General features: G+C 43.9%; 3 protein-coding genes across 4 annotated transcripts in view; all 3 read left to right on the top strand.

Annotated features, from left to right (window-relative positions):
• kif19 (kinesin family member 19) overlaps positions 1–6,501 on the top strand; it is a 30,508-nt gene extending 24,007 nt beyond the window's left edge. Inside the window, exons 8-20 of the mRNA XM_076092994.1 lie at positions 749–892; positions 996–1,118; positions 1,275–1,431; positions 1,580–1,754; positions 1,932–2,130; positions 2,298–2,568; positions 3,071–3,195; positions 3,297–3,460; positions 3,586–3,691; positions 4,147–4,270; positions 4,457–4,845; positions 5,192–5,360; positions 5,454–6,501. Coding sequence (XP_075949109.1) covers positions 749–892; positions 996–1,118; positions 1,275–1,431; positions 1,580–1,754; positions 1,932–2,130; positions 2,298–2,568; positions 3,071–3,195; positions 3,297–3,460; positions 3,586–3,691; positions 4,147–4,270; positions 4,457–4,845; positions 5,192–5,360; positions 5,454–5,581 — 2,274 coding nt within the window. The 3' untranslated portion in view covers positions 5,582–6,501. The remainder of the gene's footprint in view (positions 1–748; positions 893–995; positions 1,119–1,274; positions 1,432–1,579; positions 1,755–1,931; positions 2,131–2,297; positions 2,569–3,070; positions 3,196–3,296; positions 3,461–3,585; positions 3,692–4,146; positions 4,271–4,456; positions 4,846–5,191; positions 5,361–5,453) is intronic.
• A 1,090-nt stretch (positions 6,502–7,591) lies between these two features.
• LOC142952051 (uncharacterized) lies at positions 7,592–11,262 on the top strand. Of its 2 annotated transcripts, none has more exons than XM_076094042.1 (5): positions 7,592–7,747; positions 8,651–9,267; positions 9,372–9,572; positions 9,674–9,803; positions 9,895–11,262. In XM_076094042.1, the coding sequence occupies exons 2-5, from the start codon at positions 8,871–8,873 to the stop codon at positions 10,376–10,378; spliced, it is 1,212 nt and encodes a 403-aa protein (XP_075950157.1). In that variant the 5' UTR covers positions 7,592–7,747; positions 8,651–8,870; the 3' UTR covers positions 10,379–11,262. The 2 variants fall into 2 exon arrangements, with proteins under 2 accessions (XP_075950157.1, XP_075950158.1); XM_076094043.1 differs by having other exon boundaries at positions 7,595–7,712.
• A 236-nt stretch (positions 11,263–11,498) lies between these two features.
• LOC142952052 (rap1 GTPase-GDP dissociation stimulator 1-A) lies at positions 11,499–15,579 on the top strand. Its single transcript, XM_076094044.1, has 5 exons — positions 11,499–11,945; positions 13,489–13,596; positions 14,196–14,318; positions 14,480–14,605; positions 14,746–15,579. Exons 1-5 carry the CDS (start codon positions 11,852–11,854, stop codon positions 15,216–15,218), a joined length of 924 nt encoding a protein of 307 aa, XP_075950159.1. The 5' UTR covers positions 11,499–11,851; the 3' UTR covers positions 15,219–15,579.
• Positions 15,580–27,410: the final 11,831 nt, after the last annotated feature.

Genomic DNA, 27,410 nt, shown 5'->3' with positions numbered 1-27,410 from the left:
GCAAACAGTCTGAGCGAGAGCTATTACTTAACCATGGAGACAGTTTTAAAGGTTCACAGCCATACTGTTGATGGATAGCACATATGGCCTCCATTAGGAACTGAGCATAACAGAGAGTTGTTTGTTGCTTGAAACAACAGGAAACATGTTCTCTGTTTTTAAGAAGAGGAGTGCATGTGGTTAGTAAAAGTTGAGGAGGTGATGCCATCTCCTGGGCAAGAATGGAAACATGGAAACATGGCTGTGAAAGAAACAGCCAAGAGTCTTCAGAGGTTAGGCTGCCCTAGTTGCAAAGGGTTTTAAAGCCCCTCAAATGTTGTTATTAAGTATTGCTCTGAAACATTAAATAATCATGACTTAATAGGCAAAAAGTAAAAACAATATATATAATTGGGTATTATTTATTACGGTGTTTAAACTCAGCTAATCTGTTTCATCAGGACCGTGCGATCCTGATTGGACGGAGAAAAAGAAGAAATACAGAAATCTCTCGTGTGAAATAACTGAAATAGTAACAACAGAAGAAAATAGTTTTTCATGTGGGATCACATTGCTTATAGTAACAAGTTGATGAGGAAGTTTTCTGGACATTTGAGGCGCCGATGTTTCCCCCCCCCCCCATCTCTATCTCCCCTCATTTACTAACAGCTGTCTCTGTCTACTCTGTAAAAAAAGGCATGAAATAACCTAAAAGTACTTAGAAATGCTCAGAGGTTTCGTCACTCACACCTGTCAATCTATTTATTAGACTCAGAATAGGGGTCAGAGGTTGAAAGAGGGGGCCCACATCAACCGCTCCCTCCTGGCTCTGGGCAACTGCATCAACGCCCTGAGTGACAAAAATGGCAAATATGTCAACTATCGAGACAGCAAGTTGACTCGACTACTAAAGGTACAGCAATTTAATGATTTATAGGGGAACCAACTCCAGGATAAATATAAGTGTATTTTGTGATTCAGACATTATCCATTTATCATTTGACTTTGATTGACAGGACTCGTTGGGCGGGAACAGCCGGACGGTCATGATAGCCCATATTAGCCCCGCCTCTGTGGGCTTTGAGGAGTCTCGTAACACGCTGGCGTACGCTGACCGTGCCAAAAGCATTCGAACACGGGTGAGAGCTCCTGTTTCATCTCGTCTGTCTATTTAAAGATTTTATTACATTTCTTGAAATTATGCTTCACTGTAAAATATGTTCTCTTGGCATTATTACACTTTGTTTTAATATATATTTTCTTTTCTTTGTCTTTCTCATCATTGGGTGCCTCAGGTGAAGAAGAACCTGATAAATGTGTCGTACCACATTGCTCAGTACACCAACATCATCTCAGACCTGCGCAGCGAGATCCAGCGGCTCAAGAAGAAGATCGCAGATCAGGCGAGCCGCCAGCTTAACTCGGACCGGGCTGACATCCGCCATGTCCAGGGTAAAGCCTCGTCCACACTGCCTCCTCCAGCACATGAACAATATCTGCCAAATGAAGCCGTTTCTCAATATTTGTATTATACGCTGCCCGTTAATGACGATATCCTTACTCCCCTCTCCTTATCATCATCTTTCCTCATCTTTTTCAGCGGAGGTCCAGGCCCACTCCAGCCACCAGAGTCGGGCAGAAATGGACCAGTTGAGGGAGCAGCTCCTGGATGCTTTCCGCCAACAGATGGAGATCAGGAGGAACCTGATGGAGCTGGAAAACAGCAACATGGAGGTCCAGATCGACACCTCCAAACACCTGTTGACCATTGCAGAGTCAGTGTTCAGGATTTATATCTTTCTTTCTCTCTTACCCTATCTGATAGCAAACATACGTTCAATAATACGGGTTGTTGACAAAAAGATTGAAAATTCACTTGCAGTATGTGTACCTCAACCAGTATTTACGGTACAAATATTTGTGTATCTTACTCTCTGCGCTTCTTCTATCAGCTGGGAGCAGGAGCGGAATAGGCGCAGGAGGAAGTGGCGGGCTGAAAGGAGGAAGGAAAGTGTCAATAAGGACGAGAGCGAGAAGGACTCTGACTCCCCGGAGTCTCCTCCGGACAGCACAGAGACCCAGCAGGTGGCGATGGCCCGAGAAAATCTGGTTACACTCATGGCGGAACAGAAAAAGATCCACAAACAGAAGGTAGGATTCTTGATCTACTTTTTAAAACTAAGAGGAAATGGTTCAAGTACTAACCAATTGCCTCTAGTGAATAGTCTGAAGCTTGGATATTACATGAACATAGCATTTTCTGATAAATACAAAACAAGACGGTGCACACATCTTAAACCGTTCTTCTGATCCTGAAGTCGCTGCTCGAGCGCAGATTTCTGGAGCTTCGGGATCGCGCCCGGCGCTTGGAGGAGCTGCTGCCTCGGCGGGTGAGCTCCGAGGAGCAGCGCGAGGTCCTGTGCCTCCTCTGCAAGGTCCACGAGCTGGAGATCGAGAACACGGAGATGCAGTCCAACGCGCTGCTCAAGGACAACGTCATCCGGCACAAAAACTTTGTGGTGCAGCGCTTCGAGCAGCACAGACACCTGTGTGACGAGATCATACAGCAGCAGAGACAGTTCATTGTTGGTGAGACTAGCAGCATTCACTCCGGAATTTGTTGAAAGGCCTTTATTTAATATGTGGAGACCTGGAAAATGCACACTCAGGGCATTCTGGTCCTTCCTTGACTTAATGCAGACCTCATTTTAGCCGATACTGTCAGCTAGAAACTCTGATGGCCCTTCTGAAATTTCTTTGATGTCTTAACCTTTTCTGATTGAGGGTGACTTTGAGCATTCTGAAACCGAGCTGGAGTGAATATTAAAGAACCTGCACCTATTTTGATAATCTTGTTGAAAAATGAACTTTTGATGGTTCCCGTTTCTCAGATGAGAGGATTTTCTTCTCAGGTTATAATAAATTAAATACTTTGAACGATTGGTCGGACCAAACAAGACGCTTGATGAAGTTGCAATGATTTATAGATCAAAATAATCTGCAGATGAACCGATAATGAATAGTCTGGTTTTTGTTTTAGGCACCGTGAATTACTGGTTTTCTGAATTGTACCTGTGCGCTTGTGTTCCAGACCACAGTCTGTTAGTACCTCCACACCTCCAGGAGCTGTACGAGATGTACATGAGGCAGCTGGATGAGAGGAAACTGGACCGAGCAATGGCCCTGGATAAGGTGACCACCAGACACACCATCAAGGTAGCCCCTGCCTGACAAATAAAATGTAGAAACTAGATTATACGAAAATATTAAATTGGCCTCGATGAATATTGATACTAACATTTCATCATCATTTCCAGGAGGGCTCTCTACCCAAGATCACCCTGCCCGGTCAGGGTCGTGACAACATGCAGGACATGGACTCAGACCAGGAGAGTGTACGCAACATGTGCTCCGATAACAGACGAGGCCACGCCAAAATCCGTAGGCACACTTTGCCCCCCATTCTGCCTGAGCCAGAACAGTAAGAGGACATCTTCATATGTTTCCCATTTATAATCTATACAACAACGCCATTTAATTTAACAAGCATCACAAAACCTCCATATTCCCATGACCAAGTTAATACCTCAGTTCTCTCTCTTTCAGCGACAATAACAGAGTTTTTAAGAGCAGTCCTCATGCCAGGCAGATAAAAAACTCTGCTGTAGTGACCCCGCCTCCCATCCACTTAAACGGGAAGGGCAACCGAGAGGTGAGGACAATTTTAATGAGCAGTATTTGACCCGATTCATCCCACTTCAATAGCCGTCCCTGAGAGGTGCCTCATGCTGTGAATTAATACAGTCTAGTCAGGTGTCGCTTTTCACTTCAAGCAATGTGGGTTTGTGTTTGAATTAAACTCACTCGGATATTTCACTCTCGTAAATCTGTTTAATTTTCAACTCGCATGCCTCCACAAAAGATAAAAGTTTAAATAACATTACCTCCGTCTAATTTTCTCTCTACGCAAATGTCTCAGGAGTGTTGCTCAGACGAGATGAAGTAAGAAGAGTGCTGGAATTAAAATGCCCTATTCAAAGTAAAAATGTAATTTTCGAGAGGCACAGAATTAATTTAGATGGCACTCAATCTGACCTTCTACTGAAAGCAAAGGACTGCAGTGAATGTCTGAAAATAATGTGAGCACTCTGCTTCTCATGTCTGCAGCTACAGCCGCTGGCTCCTGAGAGCTCTCTGAGCTACAGCCATCTCAGCCACAGCGTCAGCAGCCACCTGGACTCATCGCCCGAGAGCAGCGAGGCCGGGGCTGATATCCCCCTCTTACAAAGTGGTAAGCTGTTCAGTATGAGGTTCAGGTTAGAGAAGGGACAATTAGATTCTTTCAAAAGTCTTTCAGCACTAACGGATGGTTAGCTGTGGCCATAAAAGCGTGATGAGTAATTCTCTGTCTTTCTTTAATGGCTGGTAAAGTGGGTAAAGAAAGTAAAAAAACAAACATGTCCTCTTGTCGCCGCAGAGCGGCAGCAGATCCTAAAGGGGGTGCAGAACATTGTGGTGAAAGCAGCCCGTCGGCGCTCCAAAGCCCTGGAGGTGGATGCCTTGCGGTTGCCCCCTCCCCCCTCTCCCCTGGACCCCAAGAAGCAGAAGAGCAGCCTCTCTTTGAGTGAAGCCCCCCCAAGAGGTTTGCCAATGCGCCGCGGCAGGCAGCCCAGCCCTGAGCTCAGACACGCCACCTCGGACGATAACCTATCCAGCAGCACGGGGGAGGGGCCCGGCCTGCAAGTGACCTGGACACGCCCACGTAACCGTCAGGTCGCCGCCAAGAACCAAACGCCCCGCGACGTGGACTTTGCGGCTCGCCGCAAGAAGAGGCGCTCTCGCTCTTTCGAGGTCACTGGTCAGGCAGTGAGTGTTTTCCATATTTCGCATGTATTGAAACATTTCTGAGTACATCCTCAGGAGACACTGACGCATTTACATTACATATTAATGCACCTCACACAACGCAGGAAGTGTTTTTTGGCCACAAAGGGGAAGAAAGACGAAGCAAATGGCAGTCGGGCTTATTATACCGCATCGGCTTGTCACATTCCTATTTTTATTTTATTATTATGGAGGCCCAGCATAGAGAAAAATAAGTCAATCACTCGTCCCTACATTGAGCCATCTAACAAAAGCCCACAGTAACAACATTTCACCATGTTAGATTGTTGGTACAAGAGAAATATTTTCTTCCTCTTCTCGCTTGCAGCTGCCTCAAACCAAGACAACCACAGCTCAGAGGTTCCGTCCTCTGGACAGCACATCAGACCACCATCTCTACAACAACGTTCAGCCGCAGGCTCCCATGCTCCGCGCCCAGTACAGAGGGGTCCCTCCTCTCGCCAAAATCAGGGCACCCCACAACATCCAGCAAACAGGTGAGCCGCTGTCCCTGCAGACTACGACACGTTCCTCTGCAACGACCTTTTTACCGAGCTTTGCTTTGTTACGTCCCCCCGGTCCTCCCACAGGCCCAAATGCAGAGTCCTCCGCAGCCCACATGAACAACCCGAAGCGAGGGCCCCAGCTGCGTCAGCCCCAGCCCCTCCTCTACATCAACACCACAGGCACCGGGGGCCAGCGCACACGCAGACACTGAGCCATCACCCGGATTTATCCTCAACACCAGCAGTAACACCCAAAAACCAGCTGAGCCTGGAGAGGGAACCCAAGAGCAACCATAGGTAACCCAGCCCGACAGTTAACCCCTCAGTGGCGGACATGAAGCAGGATCGTGACGCAGTATGACGGAGACGACCCAGGCGGTAGCTGGACACCTCCACACAGGTCTCCTCTGTGCTTCGTTGTGGACACTCAGAGACCCACCAGCCTACAGTGCGTGTTCTGTTCTGTCAAGTGTTTCCACTTTAGCTTGCTGTCGTGCTGAATTGTGTGTTATCCTGAAGTCCAGGATGGTGTCAAGCTCACTGTGCTACACTGTACTAATGTTTGTGCGTTACGAGTATATACGCTTTGGTAATGTTCAGCGCTCGTTATGAAGCATTAAGCTAATGGGGAATCTGTATGAGGACTCAACCTCATCGTAATGATGTATATGAGAACCGGGAAATGACCCGCTTTATTAGACAACGCATGAAAAACAGCTGAGTATCCTCTCACTAACGGCAATGTAAAAATTGTTTAATGAGAAATGGCCTACTGTCAAATTGTTTCAGCATCGTTTTTTCTTGTAGTGAGGTTGTTTCAATTTAATGACACACTAATATTTGAGTGAAACTTGGATCATCTTGATTGTTGTGCACCTCTGGATTCAAACTCAATGTTGTATTCTCACACGCCCGGGTCGATGCCTTTTCTTACCCAAACGTGACTGTTTAATGTCATGTCTGTTTGTGTAGCTGCAGAGTACCCCGAGTTGTTTTTCCAGATTAGTTTGCTGTATTTTTAATGAATTATTTAACTGTTGCCTTTTCTTTTATGTTGTTGTTATCAACATTGTTTTCATAATTGCTACTTTCTATGCTTCATTTTGTACTTTTTTCATTTGTACCAAAATAAATTCAAATGAGATAAGTGAAAAAGTTTCTTCTTTCTTTCTCGGTGCAAACACACAACTCACTGGCTGTAATATAAGATTACACATTGCTGCATCTGTGTGCAAATTAGAGACAAGAGTCTGTGGATGTGGATAAAATGTGAAAGACGGACAACCGGATCAGGGTTCAAATAAACGCATGAATTAAGGAAATTGTTTAAGAACAGTTTGGGAGTAATGCTTTAGAGTGAAATATTCTATAATAATCTATCATGGGAATGAAAATTGAGTGTGAGACTCACAGAGGATGCTCTCTGCTGACTGGATGAGCAATATTCTAAACGTCTACTGATGATGCACAGTGGCCATATGCCATCAGATGTGCAAGTTTCGTTATAAGCTCTTCTGTTTACTTTAATTAGAATACACACTTGGACTATTGTGTTGGCATTATGCCGACAACACAAATCAAGATAAATATGATTGGGTGTAGTTGGGAAATGGCCGGGGTATTATTCTAGTGATTTGTTTTAACGACACACTTATTTTGGCAGCAAAACCATTATTTCAGAGATGAGAAACTGCTCTGTGACCATAAACCTTCCTTAGATGCGCATTGAAAGCTCCAATTCACTATTTAGTTGGCATATTTCAAAGCTCACTGACATGACAATGCTTCAAGTAATGCTTAGTCATTATGTGGCAGGGAAATTCATCACAGATGCAATTTTGTTCCAGATATGAGAGGGTTTAAATTCAGATAATCCAGTAAAACTGACTGCTCCTTGTGCACTGCTGCACCACTTGTTTAAATCATCTCTCAGCCTAAAGCTGGTAAGCATATCACTCTTAAAAAAAATAATAATTTTCTTGCATTTATATACTTTGACATTTTAACAAGTTTATGTCCGACGGCAACTCCGAAAATGAGGTAAAAAGACAAGAAAACAAAAGACTGTCAGCCCTTTCTGTCTGGATGAGACTGAATCGGAAATAACGCCTCCTCTGTTCCACTGTCAGCATTCTTATCCAATGAGGAGTCACCTTCCGCGTGATTGACATGTCGATGGACCAATGAGCGGCGAGATTCCGGCTCTCGGGCGGTAGTGCACGTAGAGCTGATTTGCAACCCGCCGAAGCAACAGCAGAGAAGGAGGAAAAATGTCGCTGTCGTCTACGCGGACCGTTCTAGGATCAGTGTCGTTTTAGGGAAGAAAAACCCGACGGCAATTCGGTGAGCGGGCCAGCCTTCACTAGTTGCATCCCAAGGTTAGCGGGGGAACCGGGTCTGTCACCGTCCAGAACCACCACTCTTCAATACAGTTTTACTCGTGTTTTTATGTGTAACATCTCGGGCCTGCTGTGCAGAAACAAAACCCAGCAGCAGCCGTGCCTGGCAGCCATGATGAATGTTATAACTGTGGCATTGTTGATGCAATTTGCATCGTTACTTTGTAACGTTATCTTTAAAAGCCAGCGGGGTTTTTTTTGTCATAAAGTGACAAGTCAAAGATGTCTCTGTTTATGCATGACAGGTGGAGAGAGAAAAGCTTGTCTTAGTGTTCTGGTTACGAACGTTGTGAACTAACGTTACATCTGTGACGATACTGATTGTTGGCACTAAAACTGACCTAACTCGCTCGCTTGTTTTAACTTTAACAGGTGCGAATACTCAGACCTCTGTGCTTTGTTGTGAAGCCTTACGTAATGCACTTAAAAGTAAAACTCAAAAATGATTCTGCTTATTTCCCACAGTTACAAAATGTACTGATCTAAAACGAAATATCAAATACTGAGGTCATTTAACTGAAATCCCCTCAAAGCTTGCTTTTAATTGTTTGAAATTAATATAAAATGTAAAAATGTGGACAAGATGTCCGATTTTGAGGAGCTCTCCTTTGTTGTGTAGGACATGTGTAACAAACTTCAGCTCTCTGGAGAGATTAGTTGCAATGACGTCAGCTGCTGTAATGAACCTGCTCATGTCTGCCACATGGCATGTGTAGTGACAATGAAGTAAAATCACAACATGTAAAACACAGATTCCACCTTAACTATCCAAAGTGAAGAGTTTGGCTCTCCCACAGACGATTTAAATGTGTAGGAGGTCATTTCCGAAAGTAGAAAAACAACTTAAACTTTGGTGCTAACCACGATTTTTCTTTTTTTCAGATTGGAACGTGCTGTGGTGTTGCTCTGAGAGATAATAAGCTTCATCTATCTCTACAGCGAAAGCGACATGCTCTAACACTTTGAATGTTGTGGGTTTTTACCTTGACACAGACAATCAGTTTACGGTAACACTACATGGGCCTCGGACGTAACCTGATCTGATAATTACAGCCGGTGGAGCCTCCTCCCTCATACAGAAAGGTGACAGTTCAGTGACGACATGGACCCGTCTACTAGGGTGGTGGGTCTGGATGCCCAGGGGAACATGGTTTTCACTGTGGTAAAACCAGTCATGGGCATCTACCAGGTGTCCTCAGAGCAAACCGGTAGCGTTGCACAAGGGGGCATGGGGCTACAGGGTTTGTCCGAAAACACATTGATCCTCCCTCAAGTGCAAGACCAGGCTCTGCTGGACCAGAACCAGATGGAAATGCACACCATGCAGTCTCATATTCAGATGACCCAGATGCAGATTTCTGCCCCAGTCCAGACGGAGGTTGTGTCCCAGATTCAGGACCCGCTACCGAACTCGAGCACCAATCCAGAGTCCGTTACCCACATGCCCTTTGCAGAGGTGTCGTCGCTCCTGGATCCCAACATGAAAGGATCTAAGGCTCGTAAGTGGCCAGCTGTTTAGCTCAACAGAAAATGAATAATCTGAGTTCTTGAATTTCACTTTTTTTTGTTTGTTTAAGTTATGTAAAACATTTGTTTATTTTAGGGAAACATCTCATCTCGTATGATGAAATCAAACGGCGCCTGGAGGCCCCGGAGAAGATGTCCCTGCGCTCCTTGGCGGCGTACACTCGGGTCAGCAGAGGCCCGGCCAGCAAGAAAACCCTTCTGGAGTCGCTCAACGTCCTCGGCCTCACGCCAAGCACAACTACCTCTGTGTCCTCCTCCTTCTCCAAACTCACAGAAGGTGACGGAAATGTGTGTTAGTGTGGGGAGGGATGTTTGAACTTGTCAACATGGAGAAGTGTGCGCAAAGACTAAACTGGGTTTTAACTTGTGTGTGTTTAGGCGACACCAGGGCTTTGTGTGACGACATGAAGGACTTCGCCCATGACTACATCGACTACAGCAACATGGCTAAGCAGCTGATCCCAGAGACAAACCCAGTTCAACACTGGTCCAAAATGATTGAAACTAAGTACGTACTGTGCGTCCTTGTTGTTTCACGGCCTGTTTTTTTCGAAAGAACCGTTGATAAACCGAGTAATAACACTCTTGTTTCCTCTCAGGAACCACCTGGAGGATATGAGAAGATGTTTCAAGGACCCGGTCAACAGCGGCGGGTTTGACAATGTCACTCACGGCCTGGGTTTGGGAATGTTGGACGTTGCGCTGGACATGATCGTTATGGTGGTTGAGCAGCAGATTCGGGTGCTGTCTGGGGCAGCGGCGTCGGACCCGGCCGACTCCGGGCCGCCAATGCGGGGCATCCGCAGGCGCATCCGCAGGCGCCACCGCAAAACCCGCTCGGCTGACAACGAGAACCCTCACAAGATGTCTGGAGGGGTCAAAGAGCCGGGGAAGGCCCTCTCAAAAGGCAAAGGGCGAGGCCGAGCCAGGAAGAAGATAAGGCAGGAAGCCGGAGCCGCTGTTCAGATGGAAACCCAAGCAGAACAATGCAAGCCGGCTGACGGGGAGAATAACGTCCTAACCCTGGTTTCTGTTGGCTATGAGACAGTTTCCAGTGAACTCAATGCAGTTGGAACCGGTTGACGCCTGGTCACGTGACGGGTCCAAAGAACCAATCGTAGTCCCATTCAAAAGGGATTCTCAGCGATGGGGAAAAACAAACGGCACAAGTTGAGCTCCTGCGAGGGAGATCACAGTTGTGACGAGCTCAGCATCAAAGTATAATCTCAAAGTCCAACTGAAAGGAATAGTTTGACATTTTGGGAAAACACACTTTCTTTCTGGCCAAGAGTTAAATGAGAAAGATAGATGCCACTCTCACGTCTGTACGGTAGATATGTAGCTGGAGGTGGTTAGCTTAGCATAAAGACTGGTAACGGGGGGGAACAGCTAGCCTGGCTCTGTCCAATGGGAACAAAATTGGCCTACTATCAACCCTAAAAATGGTGTTTTGTAATATTGGCAGCGAGAGCATCAAGTTAGCAAACTAATTGTGTGTTTGGACGCTGTCTCTCTGCTCAGTGAAACAGAGATCAAAGGAGAGGAGAGAAACTAGTGCGACAGTAAATGCTAATGCTAGGTTAAACACTGATGCTAATAGGCACGTTCCCCTTAATGCCAAACTATTCCTTTAAGTGAATCCTCTGTTTCTTTCGTAGCAATTTTTGTACGTGTGTAGTCTAACTGAATCCAGTCATATATTATTTTTGTATGCTTATGTCTGCACTGAACAGACTGAAATCCACCACCGATGTATGTCGTAAACATGTTGACCACTGAGAACAGATAATATCAGAGGTCTGGATTATATGTTTTACTGGTGGAACAATGTCTTTTATTTTCCTGTTGTATTTATTGGTTAGATTTGCAATTGAACATTTGTTGTTCTGTACTAGATTGTTGAAAATAACTTTGTTTTTACAGGAGCCTCAAGAGTTGAGTAAAGTATAAAGATTTAATTTTCATAACTACGTTGATTCTGTGATTGTCATGTGATAATGTCTTAAATAGAGCAAGCTGTGCCTAAATGTGTTGATCACAGGTGCGTGCTTGTCTGTGTTGTTGTTGATGTTTTGACTTTGGATTTACCAGAAGCTGAAAGGCATTGTGGGAGATTTTAGGGCATGCGAGAGTACACTCCACAGAGTCAGCCAAGTGCACGCTAATACCTTAACTGCACCCCCACACAAACACACCCAGGGAGGGAGGGAGAGGGAGAGAGAGAGAGACAACTTTAGAGAGGATTTGCTCCGTATTAACCCAGAGAGGAGACAGAGACAGCTGGAGTACGACAGACCGACTCGACAGGAGCGTTTTGAACACACACAGACAACTTTTTATGTTTTATTCTGCACAAAACTACAGTGCAGGATGAGTGCAGCAGTGGGATTAAAGTGCGAGGCAGTGCAGGTTGAAGCAGGTGTCCTGGAAGCAACAGCCGATGACTCCGCAGACACGACAAGTAAAGAGGAATAACAATAAAACAGTGCCGTGTGTGTTCTGCACGAAGATGTCGACCTGAGAAAAGTTTCACCACCGGATGTTGCACGGAGCAGAATGGGACACACTCATGTACCGCTCATGTACACTTACACGCGCTCCCACGGGGATAAACGCAGGTCCAGTCGACTGCAGCCCTCCATGCCAAACTGTGAGTGGAACAGTATTGTGATTGGTATTTAACTGTGTGAAATCGTGGTATCTTGATGTTGATGTTACTGTGAGTGTTATGTCTTGTATTCATTCATTCATAGAAGCTACACTTTTCCTTTCCAGTGCCTTTCTTCATGCGTGGGACCTGCTGCTGTAATACCGTTGGCCACTGAGCGGCTTAATTAGACAAGTTAAGGGTTTACTGTCTGATGGCAGTTTTTGAAGGGAGGAACATTGTATTAATTCACAGCTTGTTAAAAAGCCTCTGAACATCCACACAGGTGTTTTTAATTATTATTCTGGCTGAGGAAGGTGGAGCTATGATTTCATCTACCAATCAGAATCATACAGGTGCAATTTGTCCCGCCCTAACAGGTGCAACAACGCTAAACGGGAGAGTCGGGACCCATAGAAGAGGTCTAATCAGCCAGTTAACTGAAAACACCTGTGTGGGTGTTCAGATCCAAACTTGTGATCTTTCTTAAAGGATCATGCCAGTGTTATACTTTAACTCTTGAATAAAAAGAAACAAACATGTGCACTTTAAATGTATTGCTGAACATCATCGTTGATATTGTTAATGTATCTTTCATATCATTCTACGCAGCCATTGTTTCCTACTGACTAAAACTACTACTATAGTCCTTTAAGTCCCCTGATAAGCCTTCACATGCTTGTGTCCTCAGTTACTGGTCTGGTCTTTGCTGAAGTAAGCGCTGGGGAGAATACAGTGATTACAGCTAATCACAATGCGTCACTGGCTTCTGTTTTAAGTTAATTAAGGGACCAATTAAAAAAAGAATCTGGTCGGAGACTGGAGGGTTTTTTCTATTTGTACAGACGAGCCGGGAGAGTCGGAGCAGAGAAGTGCTCACTGTTTATTGTGTCCTTGACAAGCACTCACCATTAGGCCGGTCAGTTCAGCAGTACGACATTGTTGTGGGCGGCCGTCTATCGTCTGGTGCTCGAACTCTACTTCAGAAATGTTTTAATTAATTTCCATGAGTAAATCATTTAATGAATTATGTTCGAATAGTCAAATCAAGATATTCATTCCCCCTTTCTGGTTATTAGCTTTTGGTGAACCCCTTACATTTTCATCTAGATCTATTACATTTTATTTGCCCAGTACTTATGATCAAATATCTACAAAACTAATGCGATTCTCACCCACCTCTACTGTACTTTAAGTGCTAATAAGCAAACGGTAGCACGCTCACACTAGACTAAGATGGTGATAATTATAGACAATAAAGCTGCTAAACATCACCATGTTAGCATGCCGATGTTAGCCTTTAGCCTCACTGTGGACTCTTTTAATCTTGTTCAAAGTGCCAAAAGACCAACTATACACTCAAGAGATGCTCATTGGGTCCACACCAGAGAGACATCGAATTGTTTTGCAAGTATAATGTGTAATAAAGTGTTTCTTGTCCCCTCGTTTTATGAACAGCCTTTCTTCTTTCTCACCCAACTGTGATGACTTTGAGGTTTTGTGACTCCTAATATGATTCGCCTTTCCCCCCCCATCTCCCCAACAGACAACCTGAACAATGCGTTAGGCGCTATCGGAGTCCTCGGTTTGGAACTGATCGCAGACGAACTCAAACCACATCTGAACACGGTGCTGACCAACATTAAGGAGAGGAGTGAGTTCATATCCTCTCTTTTACACTGTGATGCCTCATTTATAATTGAAATATATATTTAAGCTATGTTCAGGCTATGCTATCCCTCAAGCCTCAACTGTAGCACTATCTGACAGCATTGAATATATCAAAGCATCTTTTCAGTTTCTTTCGTCTTCCATTTGACGTGATTTGAATTGCAAAAACCTGACAGTCCTGCTGCCACACTTCATTTACATATTTATGTCTTTCCATACATGTATACTTTAAGACATAATGCCTCCCACACCGGTAAGAGATGGGGAGCTGTGGGTTGAGAGGCTGTGAAGGGATCAAGGGTATGACAGTCATAAGTCCTCGGTAGACGTTAAGCTGTATTTGTGTCCCCTAGCAAGGGAGCAACCGGGGGATAGAGAGGCAGCGGAGATAAAGACTTTGAAATGAAGGCTGGAACAGATTCAATTCAGTGCTGCTACAACAATTAAAAGGAACAAATCATATCAATTTAAAAAGCTTGATATGATTTATAAAGACACACTTTTCTTTGGCTTTATAAAGTGATTATATAGATGTTATGTTTGTTGTGTAATTGAATCAGTGATTTGTTTACATCTGTCCAGAGAAAGGCGCCGCTGAGCAGGTAGTGATCAGTGGGATCCTGCCAATCCTGGCCCTGTCCCTGAGGAGCAGGGGGCCTCTCACTGTGCTGACCGCAAAACTGGTGGCTGAACTCGCCAAGGAATGTAAGTTATTTCTGCAGATATATGTTGGTCTCGAATCTATTAGAACACAGTATGTTTAAGCCCCTTAAAGCCTGTTGGATCTTCTTCATACCTTATATGTTACATTTTTTTTATCAGTGCAATTTGACCTCCAGTGATTGAGACTTTTTGTTTCCTGTCAGCTGTGGTTCGTAAAGGTTTCGGCGACGCGGGTTTGGTTACGGCTCTGCTGTCCGTGCTGACCAGTCCAGACCAAGAACTGCTCCTTCACGCTGCAAGAGCCATCTCACGCATGTCTTATGACAGCTGTAAGTAAAGTAAACCAATCAATGTCGTTTAATAATTATGTGTGTGCACGTGAGACTTTGCATTTCACAATTTTAGGTCAAAGTTCACCAGTGCTGTAACGCAATGTCTAATAAAATGTCTATGTCCCTGTCACCCTCAGCTAAGCTACAGGAACAGTTGCTACGTCGAGGTGCAGTGCCCCGTCTCGTTGCCATCCTGCTCCGCTTCCCTGACAAGGAGGCCCTGGAGGAAGTGTGCCTTCAGGCCCTCTGTAACCTCAGTGGTATGGGGGTGGCAGAGGAGGCCGGCATGGTCTGGGAGAGGGGGACGTCTGTGAGGCCGGGGGAGTCCGTCTTTCATGGCGTTTCGCCTCACACTTGTGGTTTTGCCTCCTCCGTGACTCTGGTGTGCGTGTCTCAATGGGCGCCGGGTCAATACGCGGTCAACATCGAGGTCTTCCAGCGCTGCTCCTCCTCTCTCTGGAGCCTTCACGGGAACAAACGGCCGGCTCGTTGGTTCACGTTCTCCGGCTTGGGAAGCTGCTCAAATCTGTACAAGGTGATCAAGTTCTCTACGAAGAATGTTTCTCGAACCAAAAGTCTGAAGACTCGCGTGTTCCACACTTTCCTCTGACAGCGTAAATACTGCAGACTGACCTAAGTGGCACATACAACCCTGAGGGGATTACTGCAACCCCTCCACTAACTACTGGTACACACCAAAACATCAGGGGAATGTTTACACACCATGAACCTGCACACTCGGACATATTCAAACTGCAAAAAATGCTATATATCCGTGGAAATTATGGATCCAAACATGAAACCCTTAAAGATGAATGTTATAATGATGTCCTTGCTGTTGATTTAATTGTGAAATTCTTTCCTAGGCAGCAATATTGATAATGTTCTTTTTTACAGTGCAAGTAAATCTTTTTTGATAACTGCTCACTCAGTTGTATTGATCGGAGACTCCCACTGTAAACAATAAAACACTTTGACTTATATGTGCATCCTTTGCTGTTATATACTTATATTTTATGTGAGAAAATTGTTTATGTTCTGTTAATTCAAATGAAAGGTCGAAGTCTTTCTATGCACACAAAAGAGTTTTTCCTCTCAAATTTCGACAGGTGCGGCATATCAAGAGGCTGATTAAACAGCAGGATTACTGAGCAGGTGTGCCTTGGGCAGGGAGCTTGCAGTTGGCGCGCTGGCTGTGGGAATGTCCACCAGTCTCCAGTGTTGTTTCTGAGACAACTGCATACTACGTGTAACTACGCCAGCAAACTTTTCCTGTGTGTGAAACTTGTCTGCATGCTCAACGTCTTCACTGTTGTCTTGACCGACTTGAGTGCGTACATGCCCACGTGCGATGATGTCTGCCACTAAATCCCATGACACCAAAAAGAGCATCTCTGTAGCCCGAGTCATGTCATAACCTGTAGTTACTTAATAAATGTATTTTTTAAAGCTAAAACTGCACATATTAGAATGTCTCTTTATGGTGAACAATGTTACACACACCTGTTTAATCAGTATCTTGAAAATTAACACATTTTAACAAATTTGTACACAGAATTTGAAAGAGATAACTTTTGTATGCATAGAAAATACTGGGAGTGGAAACAAGAGTCAACATCTTTGTGAGTCAGCCATGTGCAGCCTTTCTGGACCAACTTGATTACTAGAGTTAAACACTAGATGGCAAGCACGTGCTTTGTAGAAACCTTTATAGTGCAATATTAAAGAATTAGAGCACCAGTTTGTGACTGCACACATGGACTGAATCTAATAATAACAAGCTGCCTTGCTGCGCATATTCGTGGATATGCTCAGATATTTACGTAGATTTAATTTGTTGACTTTCACTTGCTTCTATGAAAGTGGTTTGTGATGGCGTCTAAGTTAAATAGTGCTCTTGCCCTTTGACCGCAGAGTATCCCCTTCTCAGTGTTTCTCCCGTTTCTCTTCCTCTAATCACGTCTCTTATTGGTTCCATCCTGCTCCAGGCGTCCAAACGCAGGGGCGTGTCCTCTAATCAATCCTAACTTTATTACTCTGGGAGACACTTAAATATTTGATGTGATAGAGACGAGTCTTTGGAATTAGTAACCGGTAGACAAGAGGCACACACACTTATTCTTGACTAACTTAATCTGGTGGAAAATTGGTTCACTGTGTGCTTGTTAAAGTGGAACAAAACATATTTACATAAAAAAACAGCATTATAGATAGACAAACATAGGAGATAATTACTGCATTTATGCCTGTGTAAATCAGACCAAACACGTTTTATATGCTCCATGTTGTTTGCGGGCCAGTAGCAAAGTGCAAATGCTTCAATTATACAATCCGAAAAAAATAATTACAGTAAATAATAAAAGATGTGAATGTTTCCTTTAGTTTTCTTCTGTTTTTTAAAGAACTCGGAACACAAATTATATATTTCCGGGATCGCCAACGATTCAGTCAGTTGCATGATGAAAAAGATTTAGAAGAAATGTGTGTGCCACTTTCTCCTAATCTAAACAAAGACGGTAGCTAGATATGACATATCTACTTGCTCTATCAAATAATAAAGAAAATTAGAAATGTATTTTGATGGTTTTGATTTAAAAAAGCATTTTGATCATCCTCGTCACCGCGGGGAAAGAATGTTGGCATTGTAAGTTTCTGCAAACCCCGGATAAATTGACTGTCCATGTTTTTTTTCGGTCGGAGCAAGTGACGTAATAAAACCAACGATTGTTATTGAAAGTTATTTGGTATCATTACAAATATAACAAGTAAAACGAACAGAGGACTTTAACCCAGCAGACCGCAGTTCGAGTCCTGTGTGAAACCAATTGTCAACATTGACTTTACACTTATTACGTAAAAATTTGTACATTTGTTAGGTAACGTTACGCTTGTTAACCCTGTGACATATATCAATTTCAGCTTAAAGCTTTACGTTATGTTGCTACGATATGTTGCTACGTTATAACGTAACTAACACAAACCTTAACCAAGTTTCATAACTTTAACCATGTGGCGTTGTGTGTTTCTGTGAGGCTGACATGAAACATATTTTAATATTTAACATATTTAAGGTTCAAAAAGTTCAACATTCAATGTATCCCATGGTTTGCAGAACCTAGGGTACAATACCAACACATTTTCAGGCGACTGGGTTAATTTTCATGCAACTCCATATGCTTGTGTTTTACAAAAAAACAAAGACATACATGTCATACATTTTTTTGCAGCTGTTGCCTTAGTCTTTGCATAAACACATGAAGTGTTTAATCAATAAGTCCACTTCCACTCTGTTATAGGAGGCCCAGGAAGCCTGCATATATAACTTTTAATATAAGACGTATTAATAATGCATGATGAACTTTGCATTATATGTCCTCAAATCCAGATCACATAGCTGAAGACTGCTTTATTGCTTGTCTTTGCAAATGAGTAATTTAAATTTTAATCCTCTTGTTGATTTCTGCAGAAACAACTGCATGTAATTGCATTAGGATTTTATGATGCAGGGATTCATTTCTCTATTGTGGCCTCAAGTTATTCTTAGCCCGTAGCATCCTTCAGCGATAGACAACAATGATCCACCTTGTTGACTCACAACACACGCTCTCTCTGTTGATATGGAAACACAATCAAACCACACAATATAGTGCCAAACACAGAGACACAGATAGGGTATTATGGAATACTTCAACACACAGAGAGACACAAAACAGCACACACACACACACACACACACACTGAACATGCATTTCACTGGACAGTAAATACAATCACTTTGATAGATGCCTCTTGTCTTTTAATATAACGTATTTGATTGTCAGGCAGATAAGATGATGGACCCCTGATTCTCCCCCAGATTCTCACTTATGGACCTCTGGGACAAGGCGATGACATCTCTCATCAGCAGAGACTTCAGAATTAGCGTGACCCAATCAATGCCTCTGTCAAGCGTAAGTGACGTTTTTTGGGACGGATCAATCTCGGCTGTATTGTGTGCCATTCTTACATGGGGGCAGCAGCGTCCTCGGCCTTCAGGAGAGAGCTAGTGAGAAGAGTTTAAACCTAAAGCCAGGGGAAAGTGACAGCCTGAAGAATCATCTACTTATTTTCACAGAGCTGACACAATAGCAAGTAGATGGGCCGAAATAAACACTCACAGTTAGGCTGCCTAATACTGATTTTTAACAAACCACCACCTACCTACATCCCTCATGTTTTTCATGTCACTCCATTTATGCGTGTTTCCTGTTTTATTTTGTTACTCACATCTCCTCTCGTCTCAGACCACTTCACCTCTTCCTGCTAGTTTTGATTGTCCGCCCTGATTAGTTTCACCTGTCCCTCGTTAGCCCTGCAGTCACCAAACTCCTGCTCACCTGTTCCCACTCCTCCATTAGTCCCTCACCAGTTACACCAGCTCAGTTCCTTGGTTCTTTGTCAGTTTGTCATTGTTGCATTATTTGTTTGCAGTTTTGCTGCCTGTTTCCTTGTTGCCTGACCTTTAGATTCGAGAGCTGTAAGCCATCGAACTATGAAGCAACAAATCTCTGTCTTCTGTAGGTATATCCTTCGCATAGCTCAAGATCCAATCATCCAATGTACTATCCACTTGGTGGGTGTATTGCTGGCAACCCAAGGGAGTGCTGTGTTGAATTTGGTGCAATTTAGACACGCGTCATGTTCAATATTAATGCACTATGAATAAACAAGCAACACAGGGGGGCGGGGCTTCAAAACTCTGCGGACTGAGTCGAGTATGTTGTCTGCAGCGTGCCGTTCACTTTTGCTGCTGGATGCTGGATATACTAACTTTACGGCCCTCCGAGCAGGCAAGCCCACCTGAGAATGCTTCAAGCAGCAATTTTGGGAGCCAATCAATGGGCCCGCTCCAAACGGCCACGCTTTCACAACGGCCACTTGTTCCTATTAAATCATTGAATTGTTCCTGCCGCCTCCTCGTCTGTGTCTTAGTTTGAGTACTTCTCCTGCTACCTGCACTCCACTTCAAGGGGATCCTGTCCTCTCACCTATCTTATTGCAGGCCTATGCTTAGTGAAGATACTTCCCATCAATGGAATCATTGATCATTCAAACCCACTGTTATAGAAACAGGTGAACTCACTGCATTTCTCTTGAGTAGCACCAGCATTACCAAAGTCATGAAAACTCTTTTATTCCTTCCCCTCAGTCACTCAAGGCTGCAGTCTTGCCTTGCTAACAGCACTAAAGAAAGCAAGATGAAGAACTGCAACCGCTGTGAAGTAACCTCGTGTTTTTCCTGAAAATAATAATAATAATAATCCTTGGCAATAATCATGTTGCACTAAAATGACAATTTGTCAGTAAAGCATTATAGGATCAGAGGTGGTGATGTCAGTTCAATGAGAAATCTGAGATTTTCACATTTTATTTTTCCATAATGTAAGTTGTTTGGGGTTTTTCTGCATGAAAAACAACATTTCGTATTTTCTGCTGCTAAACTCTGCTGTACCTCCACTGGATATCTCAATGTGATTTCCACATTGTTTATTCACTATTAACACAATGAAAATGGCATGACATAGCCATTCGTTTTCAGTGTTACAGTATTTTACTGTAGATTCTTTCTTCTATTCCAGCACATGGAGCCACTCGGATGCCAAAAATGTCACCAGAAGACAACAAATCTGACAATGATGAGGGAAATAAAACTCTAACATACCTGTGGCTGCCCCGTCACGGTATGATGCCGTACTAGGTTATGAAAAGCAGATGTTAAACTCAACACCAAAGAGCCCACCGCGTCCCAGACAGCTTATTTTTACCCAGGGATGTCAAGAGAGCTGAATGGTCGGTTCAAACGCCAGCTCCTTCACTTCTATTTCTGTACCGACATCACAAGCAAACGCGGCACAGATGTAACTCTCTCCTGCTGCTCTGAGCGACAGAATAAGGCTACTACTAGAACAGGCAACAACAACCACAACCAAACACAGAGGCTGTGCTTCAGGCGCGCGTGTGTGTGTGTGTGTGTGTGTGTAGTGGCGGGTTGGTGGGAGGGGTGGCCATCTGTGCTGGCCTATTACGTCCATCACAGGAGGGCCTTTACACACAGACACACACCCACACACACATACACACAGTAGATGTTTTCAGAGAGGACAGTGCGCTAATTTTGGACTTTGTTTTCACGTGCTGCATTTTGTTCAATGGCGGTTTTGAGAGAATATTGCATTTTGACATTACCAGCGGGGGGTAAGCGGGAACATGGCAAAGGAACAGAGGGACAGGCAGAGGGGTGGCGCACAGAGATGACGCGGCAGATGGTTGATTGGAGATTATCACCGTGGGAGGAAGCACCAGGAAGCCAATTAGAGGGAGGGGGGCAGATCAATCGAAATTCGTCATACTTGAGACGAGTGTAAGTCTGACACAACTTATGTTAATTTTGCAGACATATAGAAGCAAGTCCTATGTGAATGAGTGTGTGTGCACGTGTGTGCATCTGTGTGTAAAGATACATGCTTGTATGCTGATTATGGGTAAGACCTCTGCGACGCTCTTTTAATCAAAAAATAACATGACAGGAAAGAGTGTGTGTGTGTGTGTTCATGTGGGAAAGATGGTGAGGGAGGCTGGCGAGAAGAATAACAGTTACAGACAAAGATAGAGGCACAATTTAAGATGAGTCACTCGCAAAGCAAACTGAAAGGAAGACAAGATGGCAGTGAGACAGAAATGAAAATATAGAGCTGACATTGTCAAAGGAAAAACAAATGGTACTTGAACTCTCTTTTCATCCTCCTGTTTTCTCAATCTCAATCTTCTGCTTTCTTTGTCTGTTTCAGTAAAAGTCTCGACTTGCTGTTTCTTTCAGCCCGTGGGTAAACAGTACAGTATGTGTTGCTGTCATTCGTCTGAAGAGTGATGACAGTGTTATAAGCACGGCTATCACTGTGTTTCTAAATGACTACAGCTCTCCGTGAACAGGCTGTACCTTGGACAACTCTCTCTTCCTCAGGGCTCTGGTACAGAATTTGATCAAAAGTTCCATTAAAATATACTTCATATATAGATGTGTACAGCATGCACATGCAACGTTAGAAAGAGCAACAGCTGATGGCAAGATGCACACACCTGAGCGGAGGCACGTCTGTTTTAGAAGTATCAAGGCTTCCCTGGTGCCTATGAGTCACCAGGCGTTAAGTGCACAAGCTAGCAGCTCTTAAACACACACAAATGAAGAAGAAAATGTAATCGAGCTCGGTTGTGAAGCGTGCCAATTTGTCTGAACGTGGAGGAAACTGGACTTGTCAGTGAATGTGTGAAGGGCAGACGAGGAGAGCGAGAGAAGCAGTGAGAGGGAGGTTTATGCTAATACGTGCCTGAGTGCTGCTCATGTCCTGGAGGAGGCAAACCTGAGAGTGAAAACCACGTGTGACCCCTGGAGAAGCACCCCGCCTGACACGGGGATGATTGACTGCTCGGCAGCCAAGGATATGCAAATCTATTTAACTTTTCCACGGTGCAAGGTTCAAATTTAACTTCGACCAAATTGGAAAATAGTCTTTGGAAGGATGGGGGGGAAAAAGGGCACAGATCGTAACAATTGAATTAAATTAAATACGGATAAGAATTAATGTAAAATCTGTACAATACAGTTACACATATGACCTTTAGGGCGATACGGCAACCGTCGGCTTTGCATATGCCCATAAATACTACTGTTCAACCTGCTCCGCATTAGGCTAACTTACATTATTACATCCACAATTACAAGCATACTGCTGTCAACCATTAAATAAAGACTATATACACCCGTGCTGGCTGTACTTGGGCTCAGCATTTTAGCTAAATGCTAACTTTGACAATGACAATACAAGCCTGCTGATGTTTAACAGGTATACTGTTTACCAACGTCTTAGTTTCGCATGTTAGCACGCTAACACTTGCTCATTCCCACTAAATACAAAGTGCAGCTGAGGCGGATAGTATAGTTTTGCAGGTATTTGGTCAGTTATTACAAGTCATCCTGAGTGGAACATGAATTTCTGCACCAAATTCTTTGGCAATAAATCCAACACTGTCAAGACATTTCACTTAAAACCACAATTTGTCCCGGTCATGGCACGGCTCCAGCTTTTTTTTCCAAGTGTCTCATGTGTCCCCTCTCCCCTGTGTTTCCAGTTGGTCCCTGTCTCTCTCTCTGTCTGTGTGTGTGTGTGTGTGTTGCCGTGGGCGTGGCTTCTCCATTCAACATTCCGAGCGCCTTGCTTCCTGATTGCTGCCAAGCTGTTTCACCTGCTCCCAGCCACACACCTGCAACAAATCAACTCATTAGAAGAGCACTATTTTAACCCCCAGCTCCTAACACATCCAGTGCCAGATCATTGGTTCAGCTACTGTGGTAGTAAATGCCGCAGACCTCTGTGATTTAGTGTTTACGGAGAACCGTTCCCCGTGTTGTACAATTCAATTTATTATGATATTGTTAGCAAGGCAATATATTGCAATTTTTTAAAATCTAATTTTAAGAAAACTGTCCTGATATAAAGAATGCACCACCATGTGCATGACATTTAAGTAAAAACCGTGGTTGTACGATATGAAAATAGAAATGATTGCCCAACTCTACCTGCTGGTGGCGCTAAAGAAAAAGTCTGGGGATCACCAAAGTCATTAGGATTCATCCTCTGGGAACCATAAATATATATATGGAGAATGTTATGGCTGTTTATACATTTCACTAAAGAAAAAAGAAAATGTATACCGATATTTTCATCCCAAAAGCTACTCTAACAGCGTGGCTAAAAATACAAAAGAATGACATCGGTGACAAATAATGTAACAATGAAGAACCCATCAATACCTTTTGTCCTCCTGAATCAAACGTGTTTGATTGAGACCATAGCGGAGCGCTGCTCTCCAACAACCCTACAAAGCCTAATTAAGATACTCGGCTGATTACAGACCTGTCTGATTAGGCCGTTCATTATATCTGCACAGGGTGAGAGCTCTCACACCGGCTGCACACCATCTTGATTGATATAAGCTTAATGGCGCACATTTGATCCCATTTGAAAACATCATTAACAAGCGAGCCTCCTGAGCATCGAAAAGCAAGATGGCCGCCACTTGAGCACTTCTGAATTTCTTTTTCTTTCTTTTTTTTGGTCTCCCCACCTCCAGTGTCTCCCAGGATTGAAAGACAAAGCTGCCAGGCTTCCCTTCTCGTCCCCCTCCTCCTCTCGTCTCGCCTGATCTGTCAGCGAGTGTCTCCCAGCCATCACTCTGTCTGACAGACGGACTATCTCTGAGTCGTCAGTCACTCTCCGCCCTCTCTGCAGCCGTCATCTCCAGCCGGCAGGGACACCCCCTGCAACACAGCCGTCACACTGCAAATGAAGAGAGGCCCCATGTCTCCTGTATTAGGGGGAGCGTGTGAGGAATATTTCGCCTGATTATGGAGCCTCCCTTCTCACATGGTCATTAGCATTGCTATCAGCGGTTGTAAAGTGAATTTTAATAGTCAGGATGAGGTTTGACCTTGGAGTTGGAGAGTGTATTTCTGCTTTAATGTGATGTAACACACTGTTGGGAACGTAGAGGAGCGTGTTTGGTTATCAGCATCTAAGAAACTAAATTCTTGACATCAATAGAATTATTAATGTCAGTAACAATTATTAATGATTATTAATAATAACGGGGCACCACCCTGCGAACAGGGACCAATAACCAAACAATAAAACTAAGTCTCATAATTAGCGTTCACTCATAATGTCAATAGTCTGAGTACTATTACACATTCGGAGTGAGAGTGAAGGTTTGAGTTCGAGCACAGGCCACTACATCCAGTTATTATTACACACATATGCACAAGTAATCACAGACGACTGCTCTTTAAAATATAACAGAGTTTATTAAATCAAAATAATAAACGATCAAATCAAGTACTATCAAAATCAACAAACACTATCATACAATTATATATCTAATACCTAAAGTCAAATGAATAAAGTGGGGTAAGGATATGTGTATCAATATATGCACATGTAGGTGTGTGTGTGTGTGTGTGTGTGTGTGTGTAAAGAAAGGGGGAGGGGGGAGCCTACTCAACAGTGATGGTGGTTAATCTCAATAGGGCGTGTGAGCCTACAGGCCAAGATGGTGAGTCTAGAGACCGGCGACCAAAATGGCGGAGAGGTGGCTGCTAGAACCACGTGGGACGGTGTACCATGTGGGTAGGGGTCAGAGATTAAGTAATCACGAGTCTGAGAGGTTCACCCAAAATCAGTAGCTCTAACTACGTGTGTGTGCGGGTTAGTAGAGAGAGAGAGAGAGAGAGAAAATCGAGCTCTGAGCGCGGTGCTCTGCGCAGTAGTGAGGCAGTGAGGAACAACACGCTTTTGCGGTGATAGTTGCGGTTCTAGATCTCACTCGCAGAGCCGATTTAAAGAGGAGAGAATAAAACCAAAAACAAAATAAAAGAATCCCCAAAACAAACAGATCTTTGTCACTGCGGTGAAACGCGAGTTTGTCTCCCTATCACCCCGAAACTCGGTCGGCCAGACGAGAGTCGGCCACCGTAGTTTTAGTTTTTTAAGTGATAGAATCACAAGCTCCACATCCACTAACAGCGACGGATCAAATGCGAACGGTTACAGCAGAAAATACACAATATAACGGGACTCCGTGGTCCGCGATGCTGGCGTAATAACACGTTATAACACGACAGTAACTTAACACAACAAGATACAGGAATAACAACGACATAAACGAATAGTCTAAATTAAGCTAATGCTATGCTAAGCTAAGCTAGGCCCAGATACCAGTAACTCTTACTTGTAGAAGCTTCGTTCGGTAGGGTACGTTTCCCGTGGTGGGGATCACTCGGTCCTCGAGTAGCCGCTGGCTCTCGGTGGCGCGGCCTCGGGGCTGGCTGGCGCAGACTCGGCCTCCTCGCTGCAGAGAGGGGCTTTTTAACTTCGGCTGAGGGACGAGGTTTGGGTCGTCCTTCCCGGAAATCTTCGGCGAGGAACGATTGTTACCTTCTGCCGGCGGTGTGTACACAAAAAGGGTGGGAGAACGGGGCATAGAAGTTATCCGTTCTCGCACTACAGGATCCAAAACTCAAAATAAAACACAGTCTGTTCGACCAGCGAATGTTGCATGTGACCTGATAGGATTTGATGAGGCCGCGGTTCCTCGTGGATCTTCTTGTCCCCTGGACGAGTCCGGGGTGAAGAGAGCCTTGTGGATCTCCTTACACCAGCGGTGTCTGGACGGAAGAGAGCGAATGGCGTTTCCTGCTCGCTTATAAACCAGGTCTCGAACAGTGGGGGGCCATTTCTTGGCCAATGAGGGGCCAGGATCAAGTTTTGGCTGTGCTGGGAGGTGTAGTCATTCATCTTGGAGTTTCCATCAGACGTTGTATGACAGGACGGAGCATGGGTGCTTCTAGACTAGGGCCAGATCCCAACAACACTGTGCCACTTGAACTTTAATGGCCAGACTCCCATCTGAAGCATAACATTTTATGTTAAAATATATCCTGTTGGCCAAAAGTAAATACTTAACGACAATATTTATCAGGTGAAAGAGATATAGTGCAGATGAATACATTTTAAGAGCACTTTTCTGTGTCATAAATTCATAAAAACAACCGTAGTCAAAGTAAAGCTCAAAAAACCCAAACCCTAAAAGGAGAAACGTTTCTAGTGGGAGCATCTGATTGACACAGAAGAGTAATACACAATGACTGACAGAATTGCCTGTTGCCCTTTGTGGAAAATGATATTTCCCGTCAGCAACGACACTTTCTGACAGAATTAGAAATGAAAGATTGGGCCAAAAGTGACAGAAGAGGTTGTGCTCTGTGATTCTGAACAGGTTGCCTTCAAATTGGAGGAAGTTGCTCTTACATGCCAACATGTTAACACAGGTTATTTATTTTAATATTTGGGTTGACCAACTCAGGATAGACAGATATTCATTCTATCCAGATTTTGAAAAAGGGTAAAATCATTTGTTTTCTTGAAAACATAATCTTTACACCTCCAGATTGAGGCGGGTTGTGCGTTATGCCAACCCAGACGCAAGAGTAAAACTTTGGCTTTGTACGATTCTGCAAACTGCGGATACGCTGAACCTCTACTCTTCGGAACCCAGAAATCTGTTTCAACATTTGTAGTTGCGTGTTTCTGAACCAAACAAACGTCGCATATTATCTTGCAGCTTCCATTATATAAACGATATTTCCATTGAACTAGTTTGCCTGCCCTGTTTTGTAATGACACGCATGTTCGTGCCTTGTAATTATAGGCTGGTGGATTTTGCCAAATAAAATTTTTGGTTATGCCATTGGTTTGTCCCTCAGAGGCGACTCTCCTTTAGGCCGAGGCAGCCAGATGGAGATGTGGAGTTATAAATGTCTTTTCCCCCAAAGCATGACAGATAGCTTTGACAGAGGTGTGCACGTGTTCGTGTATTAGCATGTGTGAATGTGTATGTGTGTGTAAATAAACCGAGAGCCATTCTCGATACATATATACACCCACCGGAGCTCCTACTGCAACTGTATTTTGGTTTACTTCCATACATATTCTAATACAACTGTCAAATACAATTGGGAGACAGAGTGCACACAAAATGCTAATCATAATGTAGTGCAACCTCTGCATCTCTCTATGTGGTTTTACCAATAAAGCCAACGCACTCGCTTCATGCTGCAAAGAGTTGTGACGTATCAAAGAGTAGCAGCATAGTGGTTCTGAATATATGTTGGTGACTTTACTCGCTTTATGTGGTATTTTTTATCATTTAT

The sequence above is a fragment of the Anarhichas minor genome, unplaced genomic scaffold (genome assembly GCF_050575085.1).
Source record: "Anarhichas minor isolate MPS153535 unplaced genomic scaffold, ASM5057508v1 ptg000017l, whole genome shotgun sequence".
Taxonomy (NCBI): Eukaryota; Metazoa; Chordata; class Actinopteri; order Perciformes; family Anarhichadidae; genus Anarhichas; species Anarhichas minor.
This window is presented reverse-complemented; position numbering and strand designations above follow the sequence as displayed.